Raw genomic sequence first — 20,021 nt, forward strand, 5'->3', positions numbered from 1 at the left:
CTCTCTCTCTCTCTCTCCCTTCCGTGCATCCGGCGTCCCGACGCCGCGGAGACGCATGCGTCGCGACGCCGAGCGCAGACGCGTCCGGTGTCGTTCGCTTCTTCCTTTCTTCGCGCGACTCCCTGTTCCTGTGGGGGCTGTGGGCTGTGGGCTGTGGGTAGTGTGGGTCCCGACGGGCGACGGGGGAGTCTCCCCCCCCCCTCGCGCGGGTCGTCGTCGCCGCGGGCGGTCCGGAAGGAAGCTGCACGACGTCGGCGATGTTGCGTCGCGACGCCGACAGAGCGCAGCACCCGACGATTTCGGACTTTTCGGAGCGGAGTTTTGAAGCGGAACCCTCTTCACTCTAAACGTATGTCAATTTAATAATCATATTAAAAGTCATAATAAGATTGTAATTTGTAATATGTTTGAAATATAAAGAGAGATTATTCGAATCTCATTTATTTGACGAATTTTCGAGTGACTCGAGAGCGAGAGCAATTAATTCCAGTAGAAAAATGAAGATGTCTCGTGCGTCAAGTATTTACAATCGATGTCGGCCAAGTTCGAATAATGTCCATTTCTATCCACGCAGGTTAATTTTAATCTTGGTTTAATTTACCTTTCATCTTCTCCTAGTTCTAAGAGTTTAGTATGTTTATTTCTACCAATATATAGATTAACTTTAATCTCGGTTTAACTTACCTTTTATCTTTTCTTAGTCGTAAGAATTAGAAAAAGATAAAAGGTAAGTTAAACCGAGATTAACGTTAATCTACACTGATAGAAATGGACATTGGAAAAAGATAAAAAGTAAGTTAAACCTAGATTAAAGTTAACCTACATTGATAGAAATGAAACATAAGTCAGGAGCTGATATCAAATAAGGCAGAATGGCGATCGCGACTGAAGGCTCTCGCTGTACATCTTTAGGTATTTTTCTTAATAGAAGAAAGATAAATGCTGGCTAATCACTTCGTGTAAATCATCCGATCTTCCTCGTTAAAATTTAAAACGCTCGTTTTCAGAAAAAGCGCGCTATATAGGGATCCTTCGTGTACACGTTTATATAAATTTCTTTTCCACGCGTCCGGCGAACCGTTTGAACTTTCATTCGTCCGATAAGCTCGCGATGGCTCGAAATAAAATACGCGACTTCCATCGCGAAAGCATGACGTAAAAAGGAAACAACTTTACCCCATCCGTCGCGCAGCGCACTGTTTTCTCATAACAGTCGTCCTTAAAAAGTTTTATTACGCGTTTTATCGCGGAAATTTACTCGTTCTTCATCTCGGTTTCTCAATGGGGTTGAAATTTATTAAACACGTCTTATTGTTAGCAAAACTGCGAGTTATCGCAACGAGACTTCTAAAGAGTCGATCGATCCAGAACTCTCTCCGCTTTGAAACAATTTTGCAAAACGCGAATTTCGCAAACATTTTTACGATAGATCATCCCGTCAGCTGATCGACATGATCCGAGGAAATTCCATGCAAACGAATTCCTACCTTGGTAAACGAGTCGCTTAACACGTCGTCCGCCTAGTGAATTTTGTATGTTTTGCCGCGTATGTCGCAATAAATTTCTTATTGAGCATACGATAATAAAGTACTGTGTAACACGATTAAATAAGACCGTATCCTCGGGATTAGCGCGTCATCAAACAGCGCACATTTTACTTTTTACTCATTGCTATCTAGCTATTTGTGTCGTTCTAAATTTTATATTAGATAGCGTCTGTCTTTTTATAAGGCATTAATTTTTTTATAAGTATCTTTTTACAAAACATTTGTCTTTTTATAACCGTTTAAAAAGATTTCGATAATGCCGGCTAACCGCGGCAGTCAATGCGCAATTTTAATAAACTTAGCAAAAATATACGAAAGAATTATACGTTCTACGAGGATAAATTTCGACGAATATGCTCATTATCTCATTTTCCAACGATACACGCAATTTCATAAATATGAAAGATCGCATTTTGTATGGGGGGGAAAAAAAATGAGACGAAGTCGGTGCAATGTCGACAACTGCGACCGTTGACTTTCGCGCGTGATTTTTCGATGATCTCGCGTGCGCCGATACTTCCGTAAAGATATCGATTTCCTCGGGGATGTAGGGTCTTCCCCTCCGCGAGAGAGCCGTAATACGTATCGCCGACTGCAATTACCAGCCAAATTGTTACAGGCAAACTCGAAGTGTGTAGCTTGTTATTAGTCACGCGACAAGAAAACGCGCGTACGAGTAAAACGAACGAGCTTCGCTTTCGTGCGAGAATCATGCAAATCGCGAGCGGGATCGTCGGGCGCGTCGCCACGCCAGAGGAAACGTCACCTCGACGAGTCAATTAATTTTCTATCGATCCGCAGACTTATGCCCGTTTTCACCAACGTCGTTTAACTTTAAGGGGATCCTGGAGTCACGGCAATTAAGTACACCGACATTTCAGTTGGACCAATTTTCTTCGAATTGGCTTTACAGAATGGAAAACCCATTTACACGTTTAAAGTACGTACAGAAATCATGTGCGGGATAGTAAGTTTAAGACTAAAAATTTAAGAAAAATATATTTAATATCAGTTGGTGTTGCACCTTTTGTACCTAGAGCTGTCACTTCAAGGAAACGTTCGCTTATATACAAATTATATAGCTTACGTGTACAAATCGAAAATGTCCCCGCACCTCGGACTAGATCAAAGAACAGCGTGGCACCATTGAAACTAAGATTGAAAGCCTAATAAGAAAGATTTTTCATCCAACTGATTTTATGTATGTACACACACGCAGTGTACATGGCGTTGCAAACTGACAAGGACAGATATATCGCAAATATCTCGTTAGATAAGGACAGATATAGGCTGGAACATAGAAAACGGTCAAAATTATCGACCCCGTCGGAGTTCGGCCGTCACTCCAGGACCCTAACAGTCCCCTTTTGAAAGAGACGAAGAGTGAGTTAAACTAAGGTTAAAGTTAAACGACGTTGGTGAAAACGGGCATTAAACCCATATTCTCAACTCTCTTTTATCGGTAAAAGCGCGCATTTATTTGTGAAATGCTATAGTTCATGTTACATATACTATAGCATCTCAGAAATAAAAGCGCGCTTTTATCGCTAAAAGAGAGTTGAGAATATGGGCCTTACCTGTCTCCTCGGCGCGCGGAAATGTCGAGAATCTCGAAGCGCACACGCGGTATAAAGGAAAAAAAACGTAAATTTTTTTATTTCTAAAAAAATATAAAAAAAAGATAAGAAGTAATTAAAAGAAAATGATAACGTACAAAGATTATACAAATCCCCCCTAAACGGAAAATGTGAAATAGAAATGTCAAGAAACTAAAAATTGAATAGAGTTAACAGCACGTTAAACACCATACAAAAAAAAACGTGAATTTCGTCAAGGAATACAAATCGCTGTTGTCGATGCGGGCCCGCTGTATTTAAAAGACCGTACTTTTTTTTCCACGCGTGCATACACGTGTGTTGCGTACACGATCGCTGCGTGCCCCCTCAAGAAAGGAGTTCCCACGACAAAATAAATCTCCTCGCTCACGCCATCGCTCCCGTGACTCGTCACCCTTCTGCGACCGTTACGGGAGTGTATCCGCTAAAGATTTCCAATTGTGTTTACGGTCGTTCCGCGTACTCTCTCAAAGTGACTCCCCCACGCTCGTCCCGACTCCCCCTTCGCGCGCGCACATACGCACATACGTACATTTGCCTGGCGCGACCGTGAATACGGTTACGCGTTACGCGCAGCGTTCGGTCAGTCGTGCGCGTGTATGCGCACGGATAATGAACGCGCGTGTGCGCGATGAAAAGCGCACGACGACGGTCTGCGGCTTGCGGCCGCCTCGAACGCGGCGCGGATATGTCGATCCCTACGGATCGCCTCTCTCTCTCTCTATCGGCCGACCACATTCTCGCAAATTGCGAGGCCGATAAGTCGACGACGGGCCGGATCGCGCAGATTAGCGGATCGTTTGTCCGGTCCCGGATGCGCGATGACCGACCGCGAACTCCGTCGACACGAATCCGGCTTCTCTGTCTATCGAGCATAAACATCGCAAACATATGTATATCGCGATAATGCGAAACACTACACGCCGAGACAAGCGCGATGATCTCGAAATCCATTTGCGAGCGTCGCCTAGGCCGTTCGTCATCGCGCAACTTTTACATGGGATTTAAAAATTTCATGCGAATCCATTTCGCGTTGCGTAAACGGATATGCAAAATGCATGGTATGTACGCGTTTTATGGGACGGAATTAATTTTCTACGCGTAAACACAGTCAATTGTAGCCGAACGGTATAGTAGCCTCTCGTGGCTGAAATTCTGCACGCGAATCGCGACGATAAATCGCGCTTGGAAAGCGGCGCATCCGATACATCGGAATACTTGCCGATAAACCGCGCGCACTTATTTATATTTTCTTAGCGAGGTTTTCCTGGCGCGTCAACGTTTACTTCGTTATCGTCTTACGAGCCGCGTTTTACTTACGAGCCGCATTTTAAATTGTATCATTACGTAATTTCCCGGAATAATCCCAAACAAGCTTCTGCCACAAACTCCGTGACTAACTTACAGTCAGATTTTTTATATACGCGGAACAAAGTGGAAAACAAATATGATTAAATCCCTTTTTCAACTTCGTTTATTTCATTGTCGTCTTACGAACCGCGTTTAGAATATATCATCGCGTAATTTTTATCTCGCGGAATATTTTCGGGATATAGAGAGGTCGAACTCTGGCTGGGATGATATTTTTCACAATAAGTTCTTTACAGTGATTTAATAAGGATGTTTATTAGCATAAAAAATTAAATTGATTATCGACTTAAGTATGTATAGATTTTTCCAACTAGGAGCTGCGTTTTAAAGATCGACAAAAAATTGATGCAGTTTACTCAGTTAAAAAAAAGTACATAAAATTCAAAAGTATATAATATTTCATTATTATATTGGCGTTTTTCTCTTTAATTTATTGTATATCACAACGGTCATGTTTCACTTAATATTTTCGAAATAATCTCAAAAGAACCGCGACTTCTTTGGCTAATTTACTTACAGTCCGACCTTTTCGAATGGAAAATAAAGGAGGAAGGTGGAAAATGCTTTTTCGAACTTCGGTTTTTACAAAATTTCAATATCTCTGATTCCATTATCCCGCCTCGGAGCGAAACACGATGCAACATCGCGGCCGCCGTATCCCGTCGATTTCTATTCATGATCGATCACGCCGACGAGGAAGACATACATCTCGCGACGAGATGCGCAGGAAAACGCATCGGTGCAATAGCCGACGTCGCTCTCGCTCTCATCTCGTCGCTCGCTCGCTCGCTCGCTCGCTCGCGGCAGCGGCGGAGAGAGCGGAGTATTGGAATTTCGAAAAGCCGGGGCTGGGCGTACGTACGTACGTACGTACGCGTGTGTGTGTATACGTGTGTGCTCAGGTAGACAGCCCTGATTTAGAGCATCCCCCGGTTGGCGGGCGTTTAACCGAATCGAGGATTCATCTCTTCCTCAAAGCAACGCGGCGGCGGACACGATGCATGAACGGTGTGTAATATGATGAGCGCCACACGAGCGACGTGTGTACGTAAGCGCGAGCTTTATACACAACCGTACACAACCGTGTCCGCACGCTCGCGCGCGCGCCTCTCTCTCTCCCTCCGTCCCCGCTTCCTCCCTCCCCCCGCGCTTCGCCCACCATTCTCCCCCCCGTCCCTCACCCTACGTCGCTCGCGGCGGTTACACCCACGCCGAGCTCTCTACTTACGTTTGCCGGTTGACTCGTGTTGTCCGGCGCTCTCCGCCACTTTGACTCGCGCCGTCTCTGTCGCCGGCACACGCGCGTGTATATCACGTATGTACGCGCGCGTACGCACACATAGCTACCCCCGCAGTCCGACATTCGGCATTCCCGCTATATACCGTCGGCCTGCGGGATTGCGAGGGCGCGGGCGAGCGAGCGAGCGAGCGAGAGAGAGAGAGAGAGAGAGAGAGAGGGTGAGAGCGAGACGACCGAGGGACCGACCGACCGGAGAGAGCGAAAGATTAAGAAACGCCGTCGGCGCGACGGAGAGGCAGCGACAAACGGAGAACACGAGGTATATCCGTAGCACGAGAACGCGAGGAGAGGAGGATATCGCGCGCGAGAGAGCGAGAGAGCGAGAGCGACGAGCGACGAGCAGCGAAAAGCAGGGGTGTCGCTAAAGAGTTTTCGAAACTTGTCGCGCGCGCGCTGCGCGACGGCGAATACATTAATGCGCCCCGTTGATCCCCCGCGCTGATTGAAAATCGCCGGTATGAGCGAAAAATCGCGATCTCGAGGCGAACGAACGAACAATTATCACGTCAGATTTAAAAGATGTACGTGTAACGTGGCTTCTCAATTTAAATCGAGGGGAATTAAAGGCCCGGGCACATAGGAAAACTTAAGCAGTAAGCAAATCAGCCAATCACAGTCAAGAACTCAAGACACAAGCGGTAGCGAATCAAAACCGTCGATTTTTTTTTCTTTGCTGCTTAAGTTTTTCTATGTGCCCGGGCCTTAACAGTTTATTAGCGTGGTGTTCCGACTAAAGTTTCAAGTTTCGCGCTTTTGTCAAAATCATCCCGGGATAAAAACGATTCAACAACCGCCGCGAGTGTCGATGAAATACGAAAGATACATTCCGAGATTTGACGGACATCGTTCGACATTCGCGAACGCGAGATTTACGAACGGGCCGAGTAAGTATGTATACACCGCGAGATGCAAAACGCGGAAGAAGAGGAGAGGACGCGCTCGGTGACGGGGACGGCCGCGGGTCGCCGCGCCGCGAGCGGTGGATTGAATCTTTTTCAACGGCTCCTCGGGAAGAGGGCCGGAGCCCGACGGAAAGGGAGATACAGATTCTCTTCTTCGTAACCCACAAACTCTCCGGGAGAGAGACGGCGCGGCGGAGCAGCTCTCTCGCCCCCGTCAGTCGACGCCCTTGACTCGCGCGCGGGGTGGCGGAAGGGGGAGAGGAGAACGGCGCTGCGGTGGGGGCAGGACAGCTTGCGGTGGAAGCGAGACGGAGCGTAGCTGCCACTGCCGTTCTCGGCTCGTGTGTATGTGTGTGTGTGTGTGTGTGTGTATATATGCGTGTGCGTGTATGTTCGTGCGCGCTCGCTCTCTCATTGATGCGTCGGTGTGGGCCCGCCGCGGCGGTCGGGTTGGTCGTCGCTCATCGGTGTGTCGCGACGCGGGTTGGCGCGGAGTAGCGCGGGGTGGCGGCAGCGGCAGCGGCAGCGGCGGCGGTGGTGGCGGCGGCGGCGGCGGCAAGCGGCGTTCACACGTTCCCGTCATCCACTTCGGTTCGGTACTACCCGGCTCGCAGTCGCAGTCGAGCGTCGTACGTTGCGCGGTGCGGTCGCGACGCGTTCGCCCGCCTCCGGTGATCTGTGACTCCCGGTGTCGCGGCTCTGTCCACACATATACACACGTTCTCGGCGTGAACCTGTGTGCCGGCGGTTTCTCCGTGCACGCGTCTTCCCTACGAGAGTGTCAGTGCGAGACGGAGCGAGCGAGCGAGAAGGAGGGGGCGGGGGGGAGTAACACGCGAGTAGAGGAAAAAGAGAGTGTGCGGGCAGGAAACGCAAGTGCTTTTTCGCCGCAGTGCCCAAGACGGATTAAGGACGGAGGCCGCGGAGGCTCTCGAACGGATCTCGAGAGCCCGACGATCGGTTCTACGATCGATTCCGGGGATCGTGGAATCGCGACCAACTTCCGACGGATCCTATCGAGGTACGTATATCTCGTGCGTGGCGGTTAAACGCCGATTCTTTCGAATCTTGCAACTTTTCGGAGCTTTCCGGAGGCGTGGCGCGAGAAACTCGCGTTAGAAGCGGCCGTGCGCCAAGTTCACGCAGCTCCGGTTGCGATAGTTAGCGGCGCGCGAAGTCACGTGTCCTCGTTAGTTATGCGGCCAGCTTCGGGAGCGTGACGCGCGCCGCCTCGCGCGAAATATCGACGAAGCGTGGATAATAGACGCGATAGACGACGATTGTTACTTTCGCGGATGCGAGAATAAGAGGGTATATGTTCTCTCCCTTTTTTTTCTTTTCCCTTCTCCTCGCTCCGTGCCGATCGCGCGACGCGTCGCGTTAAGGCTATCTCGTTAATCTCCCCGTTCTCGAGAGCCCCGCCGGTTTGACGGCGGGGCTAGGGGGGGGGGGGGGCTAATAATTACGGCGCCTCCACTCGTCCTTCGCGAAACGAGGGAAGGATCGGCGCGCGGGCGAGTCATCCGCAAAAACTAATCCCTTCCTCCCCACCGATCAAGGCTTAATTCCCGCCGCTCCGCTTCTTGATCGATAAGGCGCGCGCGTTCCTCTTCCGAGAAAACGTTGCGCCGAGCCGAACTCGGGCTCGTTAATCGAGTTTCAAACAACAGACCCCGAGTCCGCTCCGAATCTTTGCTCCTCGCGTTTACCAACCCTTCCCCTCGCCTCGCTCCGCCGCGCCGCGCCGCGCCGGTGTCTATCGCGCTCTATCGTGACGTGCTTAACGGATTATTGGGAGGATATACGAAAACGTTTAACGTTGTAAGCGCGAAAATGACGTCGCAACGATACGAGCGCGTTCACGGAAATCTGGACGACGACGCTCTACGAAGATACATTTTTTTTTAAGTGTTTCATCGCGAGATGTTTAATAGATTGTTGGAGGTATAACCTGGTCTCCATTACGATATCGAATTTATCGTAACATAATCTTAATTAATGCCTTAGATCATCTCGAAACGGGCAAACTTCGACGGGTAGTCTTCAGTCAGTTAATTACTTCTAATTGTAAGATCGGAAAATTGATACCACCTCTTCTCGTAATTTCTCAATTTTTTATAATAAATATTTATATATTTAATTCTCAACGCTGATATCTAATACAATGAATTTAGTCATTTGATGATATTCGAAACCCGAAAGTCGATCGATTTTGTTCGGATATTAAGGAAAGCAACTGTCGAGTGATATTATTATTATTTTTTAATTTACTATTATAATTAAATATATATGATTGATATTATCTATAATCACTGAACATATTTCAATTTTTATTTTAGACATGTGCTTACAGAACGAACATCGAAAAGTTTCGAGTTTCGATTAACGACGCAATTTTGTTTGCTGATCGAAGAACCACGAGTTTAACGCGCGACGTTAACAAGTGCCTTTAAATCTTTCAGCGCGACGATACGACTTCCGGGTTCGGAACATTATCAAGCGACTAAATTAATTGTACCGGCGTTTGCGTTATTGCTAAGAGACGATGAGGATAATCGAAAAGTGGCGAGGAGGGCGAAGCGGGTTAACGATGTTAGAGGTAATCGTCGTATACACGCTTCGTAAAATCGTCGGAGACGATCGACAAGCCGCTCCTCGCTCGTCTATCTCGTTTTCTTTCTCGCGGTATGGGGGGGGATTCGCGGAACCTTCACGTATCCCGTAAATTGTGGTTCCTTTTCGCCGCGAGCTCGTGCCGCGATAGCCAACGTTGAAGTGAATTTCGGAAAGTCGTCGGTAGGTAACTCAAAAGCGGAAGGTCGGATTTTCAAGAAGTACACTTATCGGACGTTTGCCCGTTTCAAACTGATCGATAACAATCCCGATTTAACGGTAACGTTAGACGATTGTCGAAGTCGTTTTGTGTAAACGGAGTTTTGTAATAATTGTAATTGTAAATTTGTTATTGAGACAGAATTTTATATCGACCCCCGACGGGGGGGGGGGGGGTCTGGGCGGACTTTCTTACTTAATAAATTTATTGTTCAAACAAAATTTTTACACGCTCACGTTCTTGACTACTGGCCGCGGGCCACTTAAGTCGTTCCTCTCGCCGTATAATTATCGTGCTTCGCGAGATAAGGCTTTTTACGACGCGTGCATTTTACCAAGTCCGCATCGTCGTCACGCCGCTAATAAAGGCACGATCGGTCGTATCGTAAGTATGCGGAATATTAGGACACCGTCGTAACGTTGCTCGGAGTTGTTCGCTTTTATCACCAGCACAATAGAGGTTTTTACTTTGGCGTCGGTCGCGAACGACCGTTCGCCGATATATAAAAAAAAATCTGCGACTTACATATAGAAATATATATATCCCCATTATCACTTATTACATGACTTATACATATTTTTACTCTGAATAATTGCAATTGCAATAGCGTAAGAAAACAAATCATTATTTCACGTGTTATTAATTTTTTTACATTGGTACTATTTATACGTTATTTTTACGTAGTGGATTTATACGTCATATTTTCAACATTGATCTTATTATCTAAAATCGTCGAATGTATTTAATTTTTATGTAAGTCAGGTCGAATTTCTCGGATCTGCGGAGAAATGGAATTTATATCTTTGTCGCGGAACGAGACTATATCTCGCGCTCGACTATTTGGCTTACAGCTTATAACAAAATTGTGGGACTCGTAAACGGCGCGCGCGGTATCACACGCCGGTACTCAATAATTAAAGCGCGACGCCGCGGCGTGCCGGCGTGTCCGGTGTGGAGAATCCTTTAATCCGCGCGGCATTGTGCGCCGCCGCTCGGCCATGTCGCGATAACGATCGAGAAGGTAAAGAAATCACGGACGATCGCGCGGTGGTTAAGTAAGGATCGGCCGAGGGCCGCGATTATGTGAGATTCGTGATAACTTTCTCCGTGACTCGTCCGATCCGGCTCCTTTTCTCCGGAGCAAGCGCGGCAAGCTTTTCGAGAGAAACGCGATCCCTCTAACTCTTGATTCAGGAATAATCACACGTTAGTCCCACAATATGTGATTTGACGCGAGATCACAATTCGGTTGCATTTGGTTTATCCCGTCGAAATCTAAACTCATTTTACCTAAATCATTGCGGTTTAAGTCTCTCCGATCGTCGTCGTCGTTGTCTCACGCGGCATCACTATTACTTCGCAAGACAATGGGAACGAGGCGAAACTTTTCTCAGCGTTTGCGTAAATACAGGAGGGTGGAAAGGGCGGATTTAATTTCGCGTGGCGGCGGCGGCGGCGGCGTTTGCCGACGGGACGCGCGACGCGTTGCGTCGCGACGTCATAACGCCGGGCGTATCAAGCCGAAAAGTTTTTATCGTCCCGCCGAACGCATTTGCTGCAAATTGATGGAAATGATGGCTCAAATTCGGGGCCCTGGACAGAGTTTTTCACGCTTGCGCACGCATTATACACGCGCGTACATAAATATATTTATCCACGTACACACGGGCACCACCTATACGTGTATTGCTCGCGAAATACATTATCCGCGGAGAATGGACTGTTAACGCGGTTATATGACTCCATTTTGCGCGTTACACGAAACATCATCCCGCGTTACAAAGAGCCCGTAATGACGCGTCATGTATATGCGATCGTGCGGCACGGTAAAAGCGTGAAAATAATAGGCAACGTTGTCCGCCCGGCCACGCGTACGTTGGTTTTCGGTCGTCCGGACGTCGGGACCCCTCTTTGGTGAAGCGTACAAATCGCAAAAATGTTTCCCGTAATCCGCGCGCGCGACCCGCCCTGCGGCGCGCGATCAGGCTAAAATAAACAGCGCTGAAATCGCGCACGGCAATCTGCGAGAGCAGAGAGAAAGAGAGAACGAGAGAGAGTGAGAGAGAGTGAGAGAGAGAGAGAGAGAGAGAGAGAGAGCGCACGAGAGGGAGAGATGCACCGCGAATTATCCGTCCGCCCTCGCCCCTGTTGTTGAATGGCCAATTCTCTACTTGGAAATTAAGCTATGGCCTAAACTAACCCAACATAGCCGTCGCTGGGGCGCGCAACGACGACCGGTGCATCCATCTCGGGTGAGTGTTTGCACGCCCGCTTTAGCGCTTCCTACCGCTCCCTCGCCTCGTCGACGTTCGCCGTTCGCCTGCTCCACGAGACGTGCCACGAAGCGCCATCGGAATACACACATCGATCGATTTTACCCTGACTTATTTAAATGTCTCCGCGCGATAAATGTGCAACTGTGCAAGCGGGCATAGGAGCGAAGAGCGAGGCGGTCGTCTGTCAATTCCTGGAAAAAATTGATCGATTCACAAGTCGATGAAACGTTAAAACAGTCTCGGCTGCCGCGAAAACGAAATTTAGAAATTTATCCTTCGAATATGGAGTCGTTCGCGCACTCTTACGCGAGAGCTCTCGATTTTCAAGCCGCGTTAATCCCTCGACAAAGAGTCTTTGCGTTATTGTATCTTCAAAACGGTAGACTACGCGGCAAAATCCCGCGACAAGCGCGAGGGGAATAACGAGCAATTTTGGACCTCCGTCGTCGCTCTCTCTCTCTAATTTGTTGTTTATCGAGTCGTAAGAAGCGTGGGCAACCGCCTCACCTCCGTTTTTCGCGGAGTGTTTCACGGCGGGAATTTGCCCGATGCGTCGCGTTTGACGCGTCGCGATGTTTGCGATAATGGTCGCGCGTAAATGCACCGTGCGGCCACCGCCGCCGTGGTCCATTGAAAATTGCATCGTAATCAATGCGTCGTAGATCCTGGAACGTGACGTTGCGCTCAGCCGGCGGCTTTGCACCCGATATACATATACGAGCGGAGCGCGCTTTTTCTTTTCGCTTTCCGTCCCTCTCGCGCCACGCCGCGTCGCGCTGCATCTCCGGCTTTTTTTTTATCCCTCCCTTTGTCCCCGGTTCGAAACACGCCTCGGAGATTAGGATAAATGCTCCTGGAACGGCGACGGGGCGCGCAGTTTACGCGCCTAGTAAATCGAACGATAAATTGATCGCTCGCCATCGTAAAGCTCCGCTCACACGCGCGCCACGCCACGACGAAATGAAAACGCATGGGTTCCCTGCGAGATACCGGCGCGGTTTAATAGAGAATACTTTTAGCACTATTTCTCGAGAGTGGGAAATTTAAATAGCGCCGCGATGGGGAAATATTTTTCTACTCGAACAAACATTCCTCGCGTATGGAAACGCGATAAGGAAATTATACAGGCAACGTCCTACAGAGAGGTAAAGAAATAAAAATCAATTTTTCTTCAACAGGGAAACGGAGGCACTCCACGACGTGCGAAGCTCTAACAGCGCGCGAGAAATTACGAGGAAAAGTGTCGTGAACGTAACGTCGAACTTAAACGAGATTCGTAAAGTTTCCGTTGCCAGTTCCGCGTCTATAATTAATAAATGAGAGAAGTGTACTCGATATTCGCGATAAAGTAACCGCGATGAAGCTCGTTGTGCTGTGAACAGTGTAACGAGGAGAGGATCGATCTAGGGGAACTGTCGTCAAATGGAGTCTCTTCCGAATCACGAGGATGCGCTCGAGCCCACGAAATGGTGAAATGATCGTGTACATAGTGTATCGCGGACGCTGCAGCGATTTCTAAGAAGCAATTGCCCAGGACTAAGATGTATCCCGCGCCGGCGAGACATCCCGCCGCTCCCGTAAGTAGTTTTTACTTTTCTTTAGAAGAGAAGAAAATCGACAGCGCTGACACACGTCGAATAAAAATTAATATAAAAGTTTAAATATGTATTAAATATGTATATAACGAAAAAAAAATGGAAGCGTGGACGAATTCTAATTCAACGCGAAATTTCAATTTAACGTGCGGCCAAGTTAGTAAATTAACATTTTCTATTCTGCGTTCGGCATTTTCCCAAGAGCACTACCGTATTTCTTCGCTTACGCCGGTGTTCTCAACATTTTTGCTTACTAGCGTTATCCATTATAACGAACGTCAAAGGGTAATATAGTGTAATTACCGCTCTGTGCAAGGGAAGCGAAAGAGCACGTGGGAGTCAAGTCGACCGCTCTCGCACTTCACGTTGCTAATTCGAAGAATGTTTGATTGTTCTCCGCGCACGTCCCTACGCCACAGCCTCCGCTCGTGCCACTCTTTTTACCGTCATAATTTCACGCGCCGCACAAGCTCAAAGTTCCCTTACGATGAAACGAGACCACCGGCGAATTTGCTGACACACGAACGTAGAGAGAAAGAGAGAGAGAGAGGAAGAAGGGGAGGGAGAGAGAGAGAGGGGGGAAGGGGAAGAGACAGAGGCGACCATTAGAAATTATGAGGATTATTTATAGAGCCCGCAAGTCAACGTACAACAATTGCCGTTCATAGAACCGGCCAATGGGCGATATGTGGGCATCACTCGTTTGCTTATTGACGCTGATGTGGCGCCGCTCTGCTCAAGGGGCACAAAGTGGCTCGATCGTTTCTTCGACGAGTATACTCGAAGCGCACGACGGACATACGAAGCAACGGCGATAACAGTGCCGTAATACTCTTCTTAATATCGCGCGAAACGGCTCGATAATTATCGCGGTGACGAATAATGTAACGTTGTAATTGGTCTAAGGAGAATCAGAAAAGCGTCGTTGCGAAGTCAATTATTTTTTCCGCTAGTATATTCTTAAGACGGAGTGACGTGGACAAATTTTTTTTAATGTCGCGCGAAACGGCTCATCAGGATTATCGTGATGACTAACAGAATGACGTAATTGATTTGAGAAGAATAGCAAATATTTAGCTGTAGTTTAGTTTCGGTATTCTTTACGGTTAGATGCACGGCAGATCCGTCTGCTGTAAAAAAGACCCGAGACAACTGACAATTGTCGCGATTTACTATTAAACGTAATTGATCCAAGAGAACGAAGTTGGACATCGTTTTACGAACGCCGTTATTTGATAGGAAATTGTTCGTGACGCATTGCGTGCCGCGCTAAAGAAATCCAAGCCAGTCTTGCATTACGACAAGTATATCTCTCGCTTCCGTCGTTGGCGCGGTTCGAAGAACGTCTTTTCTGCCAGGGTATCATTAGCGATCTTTCAGTGGAAACGAGTGGAAAGTAATCCTTTAAACTGTGATATGAGATTTCGCGTAACAATGTTGCGAAGAAAGCGGTAACGTAGTCGCCGTTAATAGCGGACGCATAATCGAGCGTAATCGCCGCGGCACGCGATCGCCTTTTACGCGCAATTCTCAATGAGCGGTTACTTACATATATCCTTCTCTTTGATTGGAAGATGTGGCCGACAAACAGCCCCGATAAAGATTCTTATTGATGTCCTACAAATATGGTTTCGTTGAAAATTTTTTTTACATATTATCATAAGAAGTTGTTTTGATGCAAAAAAGAAAGAAACGTGTGATAACATGTTTAATAAAAATATAGGTAGCTAATATTTACATCGTATATTTTTCAGTTTAGTATGGTTACCACTTGTTTTTGTATTTCAAGCCTGTCACGTATTTCGCGTGACGGTTGATCGTCGGTATAACGGAAAGGCTAGGCTAAATGTTAGGACGAACGAGCCATTCTCCTTGCTTGCCAACCAAATAAACGAATGCACGCTGGCGAGCGTCACGCTCGTAATTCTGTAACTCGATCCTTCGCGAAGAGGATAATAAAAGGCGAAATAGTTATTCGCGAGAGTCGTCTGTTGTTTTAAGACGCGACGTCTAGAAAACCATGAAAAGCGAGAAAGTCGGGGAACGCTGGCAAGAAAGATCGGAGAGTGTCGGAGATAAGATTGGAAAATAGCTTCCGCAATTTCCTATCGCGATGAGTAGAAAAAAGGTGCGGGAATGACTCATTTGGCAGTATTTGTTCATATTTCGTTAACAATTATGTAACAAATTATGATAATACAAAAATAATACTTTTTTTTTATATTATCCATATTGACGAATATAATATATAATATTTATTAACTTTAGCGTACATTGCCAAGAAGTAGACTTGGTTTACATCAATATTTCCTTAACACACTCATAACATCCATACCGCCTGTATCCTTTATATTTATTACTATCTATTCTTCTTTGCTCTAATAATCCCTCTTTCTCTCTCGCTACAATTTCCTCAACACATTACCTCTTACGTTATCCATTTCGTCGTTCCATATTCTTTCCAATATTTCTCTTTTATATATTTCTACCCAACTCCTTAAACTAATCCTTAATCCTATAACACTCTTCCTACTTTCTTTTATATATAACCTAACCCACTGTGCTTTTTCGTTATCTTTTTCTATCCGACAAGAATAAATTTTGATCTCGCAAAGAGGAATAGTCGTCCACGCAAAGAATAATCTCTCGGTGTTTATAGCTCAATTAAATTTCGACGTTTTTGTGTATGCTTTAAATAAGAGATGATACGCGTTTTACATTTCACGTGTCAGCTGGTACTCGCGCGATCGCATTCTCTTTTAGTCATCGAGCCTCTCTTTTAGTCATCGTTGTTTTTGTTAAGATAAAAAAGTGAGAGATAGCGGATCATAGTTAATAGCAGTGACATAACTAGGTGAACGTCCCCGCCCCATCTCCCTCTCTCTCATCTCGTTTCTCCCTGCTCACGTCTTTGATTAATAGTTATCTCTCGTGTCGCGGACGTGCATTAGAAGTTAAGCGGGAACAAAAGTGCGCCGAACGAGCGCTTCGCAAGCAGCAGCGGCAGCCAGCAGCAGCAGCAGCAGCAGCAGCAGCGACAGCGTCTCTGCCGCGGCGATATAATTTGCGCAAATGTAGGAAGTAATATCGCGGGGACAACAAGAGTCTCGCGACGCGCTCTTTGCAAAATGCGCCTGGCTGAGCGCGCGAGCACGAGAGAGCGATGCGAGCTACACTGAAGAGCGGGACAAAGGGACGCCGCTTTGTTTCGCCGTCCCCTTTCTTCTCTTTCCTTTCTCTCGCTCTCCTCTCGGCCCTATCCACCTCCAGCCGACCCGTTCCTCCGCGCTGCCTTCCCGCGCCCTTTCGTGCCGGTTCGCCCGTGTCGTTTCGTGCTCTAGATTCCGCGGATTCTACGCGCCTCGCCCTCTCATAGAGAGATCGCCCGCGCACTGGATTTTATATCAAAAATCTCGCCGTTTATTGCTTTATTGCCTCGCCCGTGTAAAAGGAGGGTAGGAACACAACGTTTTCGACTCGTAAAATTACGTTTGTGGTTTATGATCATTACATGCTACGTGAAACTGAAACCTTTATACAACTCTGTGTGTTGATACACGCGCAGATTACATAAACATGTGTATAACATTATAGGAAAGATTTATTTTTACACTTTTGAGAAAAATAACTGCTATGGTACTCGATATTCTCGAGGTATATCGAATCTTACATGGGTTAGTGAGAATTGCTCATGAATTCGGGACGAAACACACATGCGGTGATGAATTTTTTAATGGTCAATACGAACGAACGATTTATTGGTTGCAAGATTGGTTTTGTGAATGCTTGTTGTAACGGAAAAATATTGAAGGAGGAATATTCGGGAAGAGAAAGAATTAACTGAAAAAATTACTCGAATACGACGTGGCCTCCGAATATTGTTTGGAGGGACTCTGCATTCGCGTGGCGATTGAAGAATTACGTTGTAATTGGTCGAATAAAAAATTGGGATTGCCGCATGAAAATGATCTGCCCGTCGGTCGGTCGTGAGCTTTTTCCACGTATCGGGGGACGGAAAAAAATTTGTCGATGACAATCGCTAATCAAATCGTTCGGCGACTAATTGTTCGCCGAATGGCTCGTCCGAATTGGTACGAGGAGTGAAAATTGAAAATGTTCGCCGGAGGCTTCGTTGAGCTTTGAAAGAGAGGAAAGAGTCGGGCTAGACGAAACCATTCGCAGCAACAAATTGCGCGGTCGTTGTAAAAAAAAAAAGAGCAAACGTAAGGACGACTCTTTTGTAAAAATTTGTACAAAATTTAATAAAATTAATTGAGAGATGGTTTGAATATGCGATTAGAAATATCTCTTTGACGAGAGATTAACTCCGTTTCAAAACTTTACTTAATTACACCTATAGTTTCTACTGTTCTACGTTAACTAATGTGTAAGGATGTAAACATACTATACAGGTACATATTGAAATGCACGTATTTAATCTTGTCTCGCAGAATTTAAGAGGACATGCACGGGACAGGAGAACATTATAAAAATATATTCTCATTTTCGTATCAACCTTTCGCGATTTATGTAACAAGCTCGCCAACGCTGAAAACCCTTTAAAACCTCACGGACGGTCTTTCTCGGCGCGTTTTACTTCCTCTCTCGGAATAATGGAAACGCTCCAAAGTTTTTTACGGCCGCTCTCGCTTCTTCCTTGTCGCGCTGCTCGAACGCACCGAAATTTTCTCTCCTCTTTACGGCGCCAGGATCATAACTCGCGTGCGCCGGCAACAAAGTGTAGAAAAGACATTGGCCGATTTTAAAGTGTTTTCAGAACTACCGTAAAATACTAACTTGTAGTCGCGGGTATTAAGCGCACATCGTTATTTAATTTTGTTCGTTAACTTCGCTGGAATACAACGATGATATTTATGCATAACGCGTTTGTCATAGCATTTCCAGATATATTTGTTCGTGTTTTCGAACGTATTGTGCTCTATTCGCACATAGGAAGCAATTTTTATAATTAACATTTAAATTGGATAAATTAGAACATTAGTGCGTTGATCTCTTTTTTATCAATTAATTTTTTTATTTAAGTTAGGTTGCCACGCGAGTAAGAATTCACTGTCTGACGAGAAGTGTCTGGGGTGATTAATCGTGGAGATTAATTAATAGCGGGGAAGGCAAGAAATGATGCGCGGTTTCCCCTGATTAATCCGTCACGTGGATGTGCGCGGGATTTCGCGAAATCGTAATCAGACGAATGGTCCTTTTCACCGCGGCGGATGATGGACTATGATACATCGAAAGGGATTCTGTTCATCTCGTCCTCTCTCCCATTGTTTGACCCCCGTCGTAAATACACGTTATATCGCTGACGCCCCGGCTGGAGAGTAACTATTTCTCCGAGCATCTCTCGAACACAATTGCACGATCTCTCTCCCATCTGGCGCGTCGATTTTCTACTTTACGTTTTACAAGCGATCCCTCTTGTCGTTACGTATTGTTCCTTGTGCATCAGTTAGATCGTAAATCGATAAATCCGAATTAATTGCGGAATTTTATTGCGCTTTAATTGTAACTTTCTTCCATTTTTTTATTATTAATATGAAATTATGAAAATTACTCTCAACCTTTGATAATTTTCTATCCATTTTATTCTTTTTTATAGCATTCCAAGAACATTTTTAATATATCGGTAATTAACTACAACGTGGCGTTCGTATTAATAGTATACATCAGTTGCAAATTCGAAAACCTCGGAAAACTTATTTCCCTTCGTGTATTTGGAGATACTTGGTGTGTTTAAGATTAAAGGGAGGTCGCGGACGAAAGACAGATAGAAAGATAGAGATAGAGAGAGAGGGGGGAGGGAGAGAGAGAGAGAGAGAGAGAGAGAGAGAGAGAGAGAGAGAGAGAGAGAGAGAGAGAGAGAGAGAGAGAGAGAGAGAGAGAGAGAGAGAGAGAGAGAGAGAGAGAGAGAGAGAGAGAGAGAGAGAGAGAGAAGAGAGGCAAGCCGTTCGGGTTTCGTAATTGGTGAGTTTTAGCGGCATAATTCCCATCCATCCACAGGGGCGTATCGCTCCGGCCTATGGCTTTTTAAGCGTCGGTCTTCGATGTCCATTGGGGTAGTCGAGTCCGCTTTCCATCACATGCACACGAACACGCACGCACAATCCTCTTTCTCGTTGTGTATACGGGGGTGCGGGGGTACGAGCTTTACTCGGCTGTTGGGATCCGTTAGGCTCCGGAGTTTGAGGGTAAGAACGGTATGACAAGCATTTGATGAGGGGACCAACGCCGCCCACTGAAATCCCAAGCGGTTCTCATCCTCATTCTCGGAAATTATCCTGTGCCATCAGATGTTGCCAGACGCGTTCTCGTGTTTAACGCGCGAAATGTCGAAACCATTTTCCGTCACAAGGAAGACACTTTACATTTGCTGTGTAAAGCTTTTTTATCTTTATGTTGATAAAATGTTCGTGCGATTACAATCGCACGATTTGAAAATTATTCTGCAATGTAAAAAAAGTGGGCATTGTATAATAAACGCTGATTTATTATTGCGTTTTATTTTTAATCGCTTGTTTATAATTATAGAAGTTTATTGAAACTTTGTGGAAACTACTCTAAAT

The 20,021-nt window shown here is 46.2% G+C and overlaps 1 protein-coding gene across 9 annotated transcripts in view; it reads left to right on the forward strand.

The window, feature by feature from the left end:
- Nucleotides 1-20,021, forward strand: part of Gro (TLE family member transcriptional corepressor groucho) — a 69,977-nt gene that overhangs the window by 3,961 nt on the left and 45,995 nt on the right. For 2 of the 9 annotated variants that reach the window (XM_071708869.1, XM_071708865.1), the window contains exons 1-2: nt 6,994-7,757; nt 13,024-13,422. In XM_071708869.1, the coding sequence (XP_071564970.1) occupies nt 13,387-13,422 (36 nt within the window). In that variant the 5' untranslated portion in view covers nt 6,994-7,757; nt 13,024-13,386. Of the gene's footprint in view, nt 1-68; nt 350-6,988; nt 7,758-13,023; nt 13,423-20,021 lie in introns of those variants that run through there. The other 7 variants (XM_071708867.1, XM_071708866.1, XM_071708859.1 and 4 more) reach the window with 6 other exon arrangements.

Source organism: Temnothorax nylanderi, unplaced genomic scaffold (assembly GCF_030848795.1).
Source record: "Temnothorax nylanderi isolate EJ_2023f unplaced genomic scaffold, tnyl_v1.0 TNYL_tig0072_pilon, whole genome shotgun sequence".
Taxonomy (NCBI): Eukaryota; Metazoa; Arthropoda; class Insecta; order Hymenoptera; family Formicidae; genus Temnothorax; species Temnothorax nylanderi.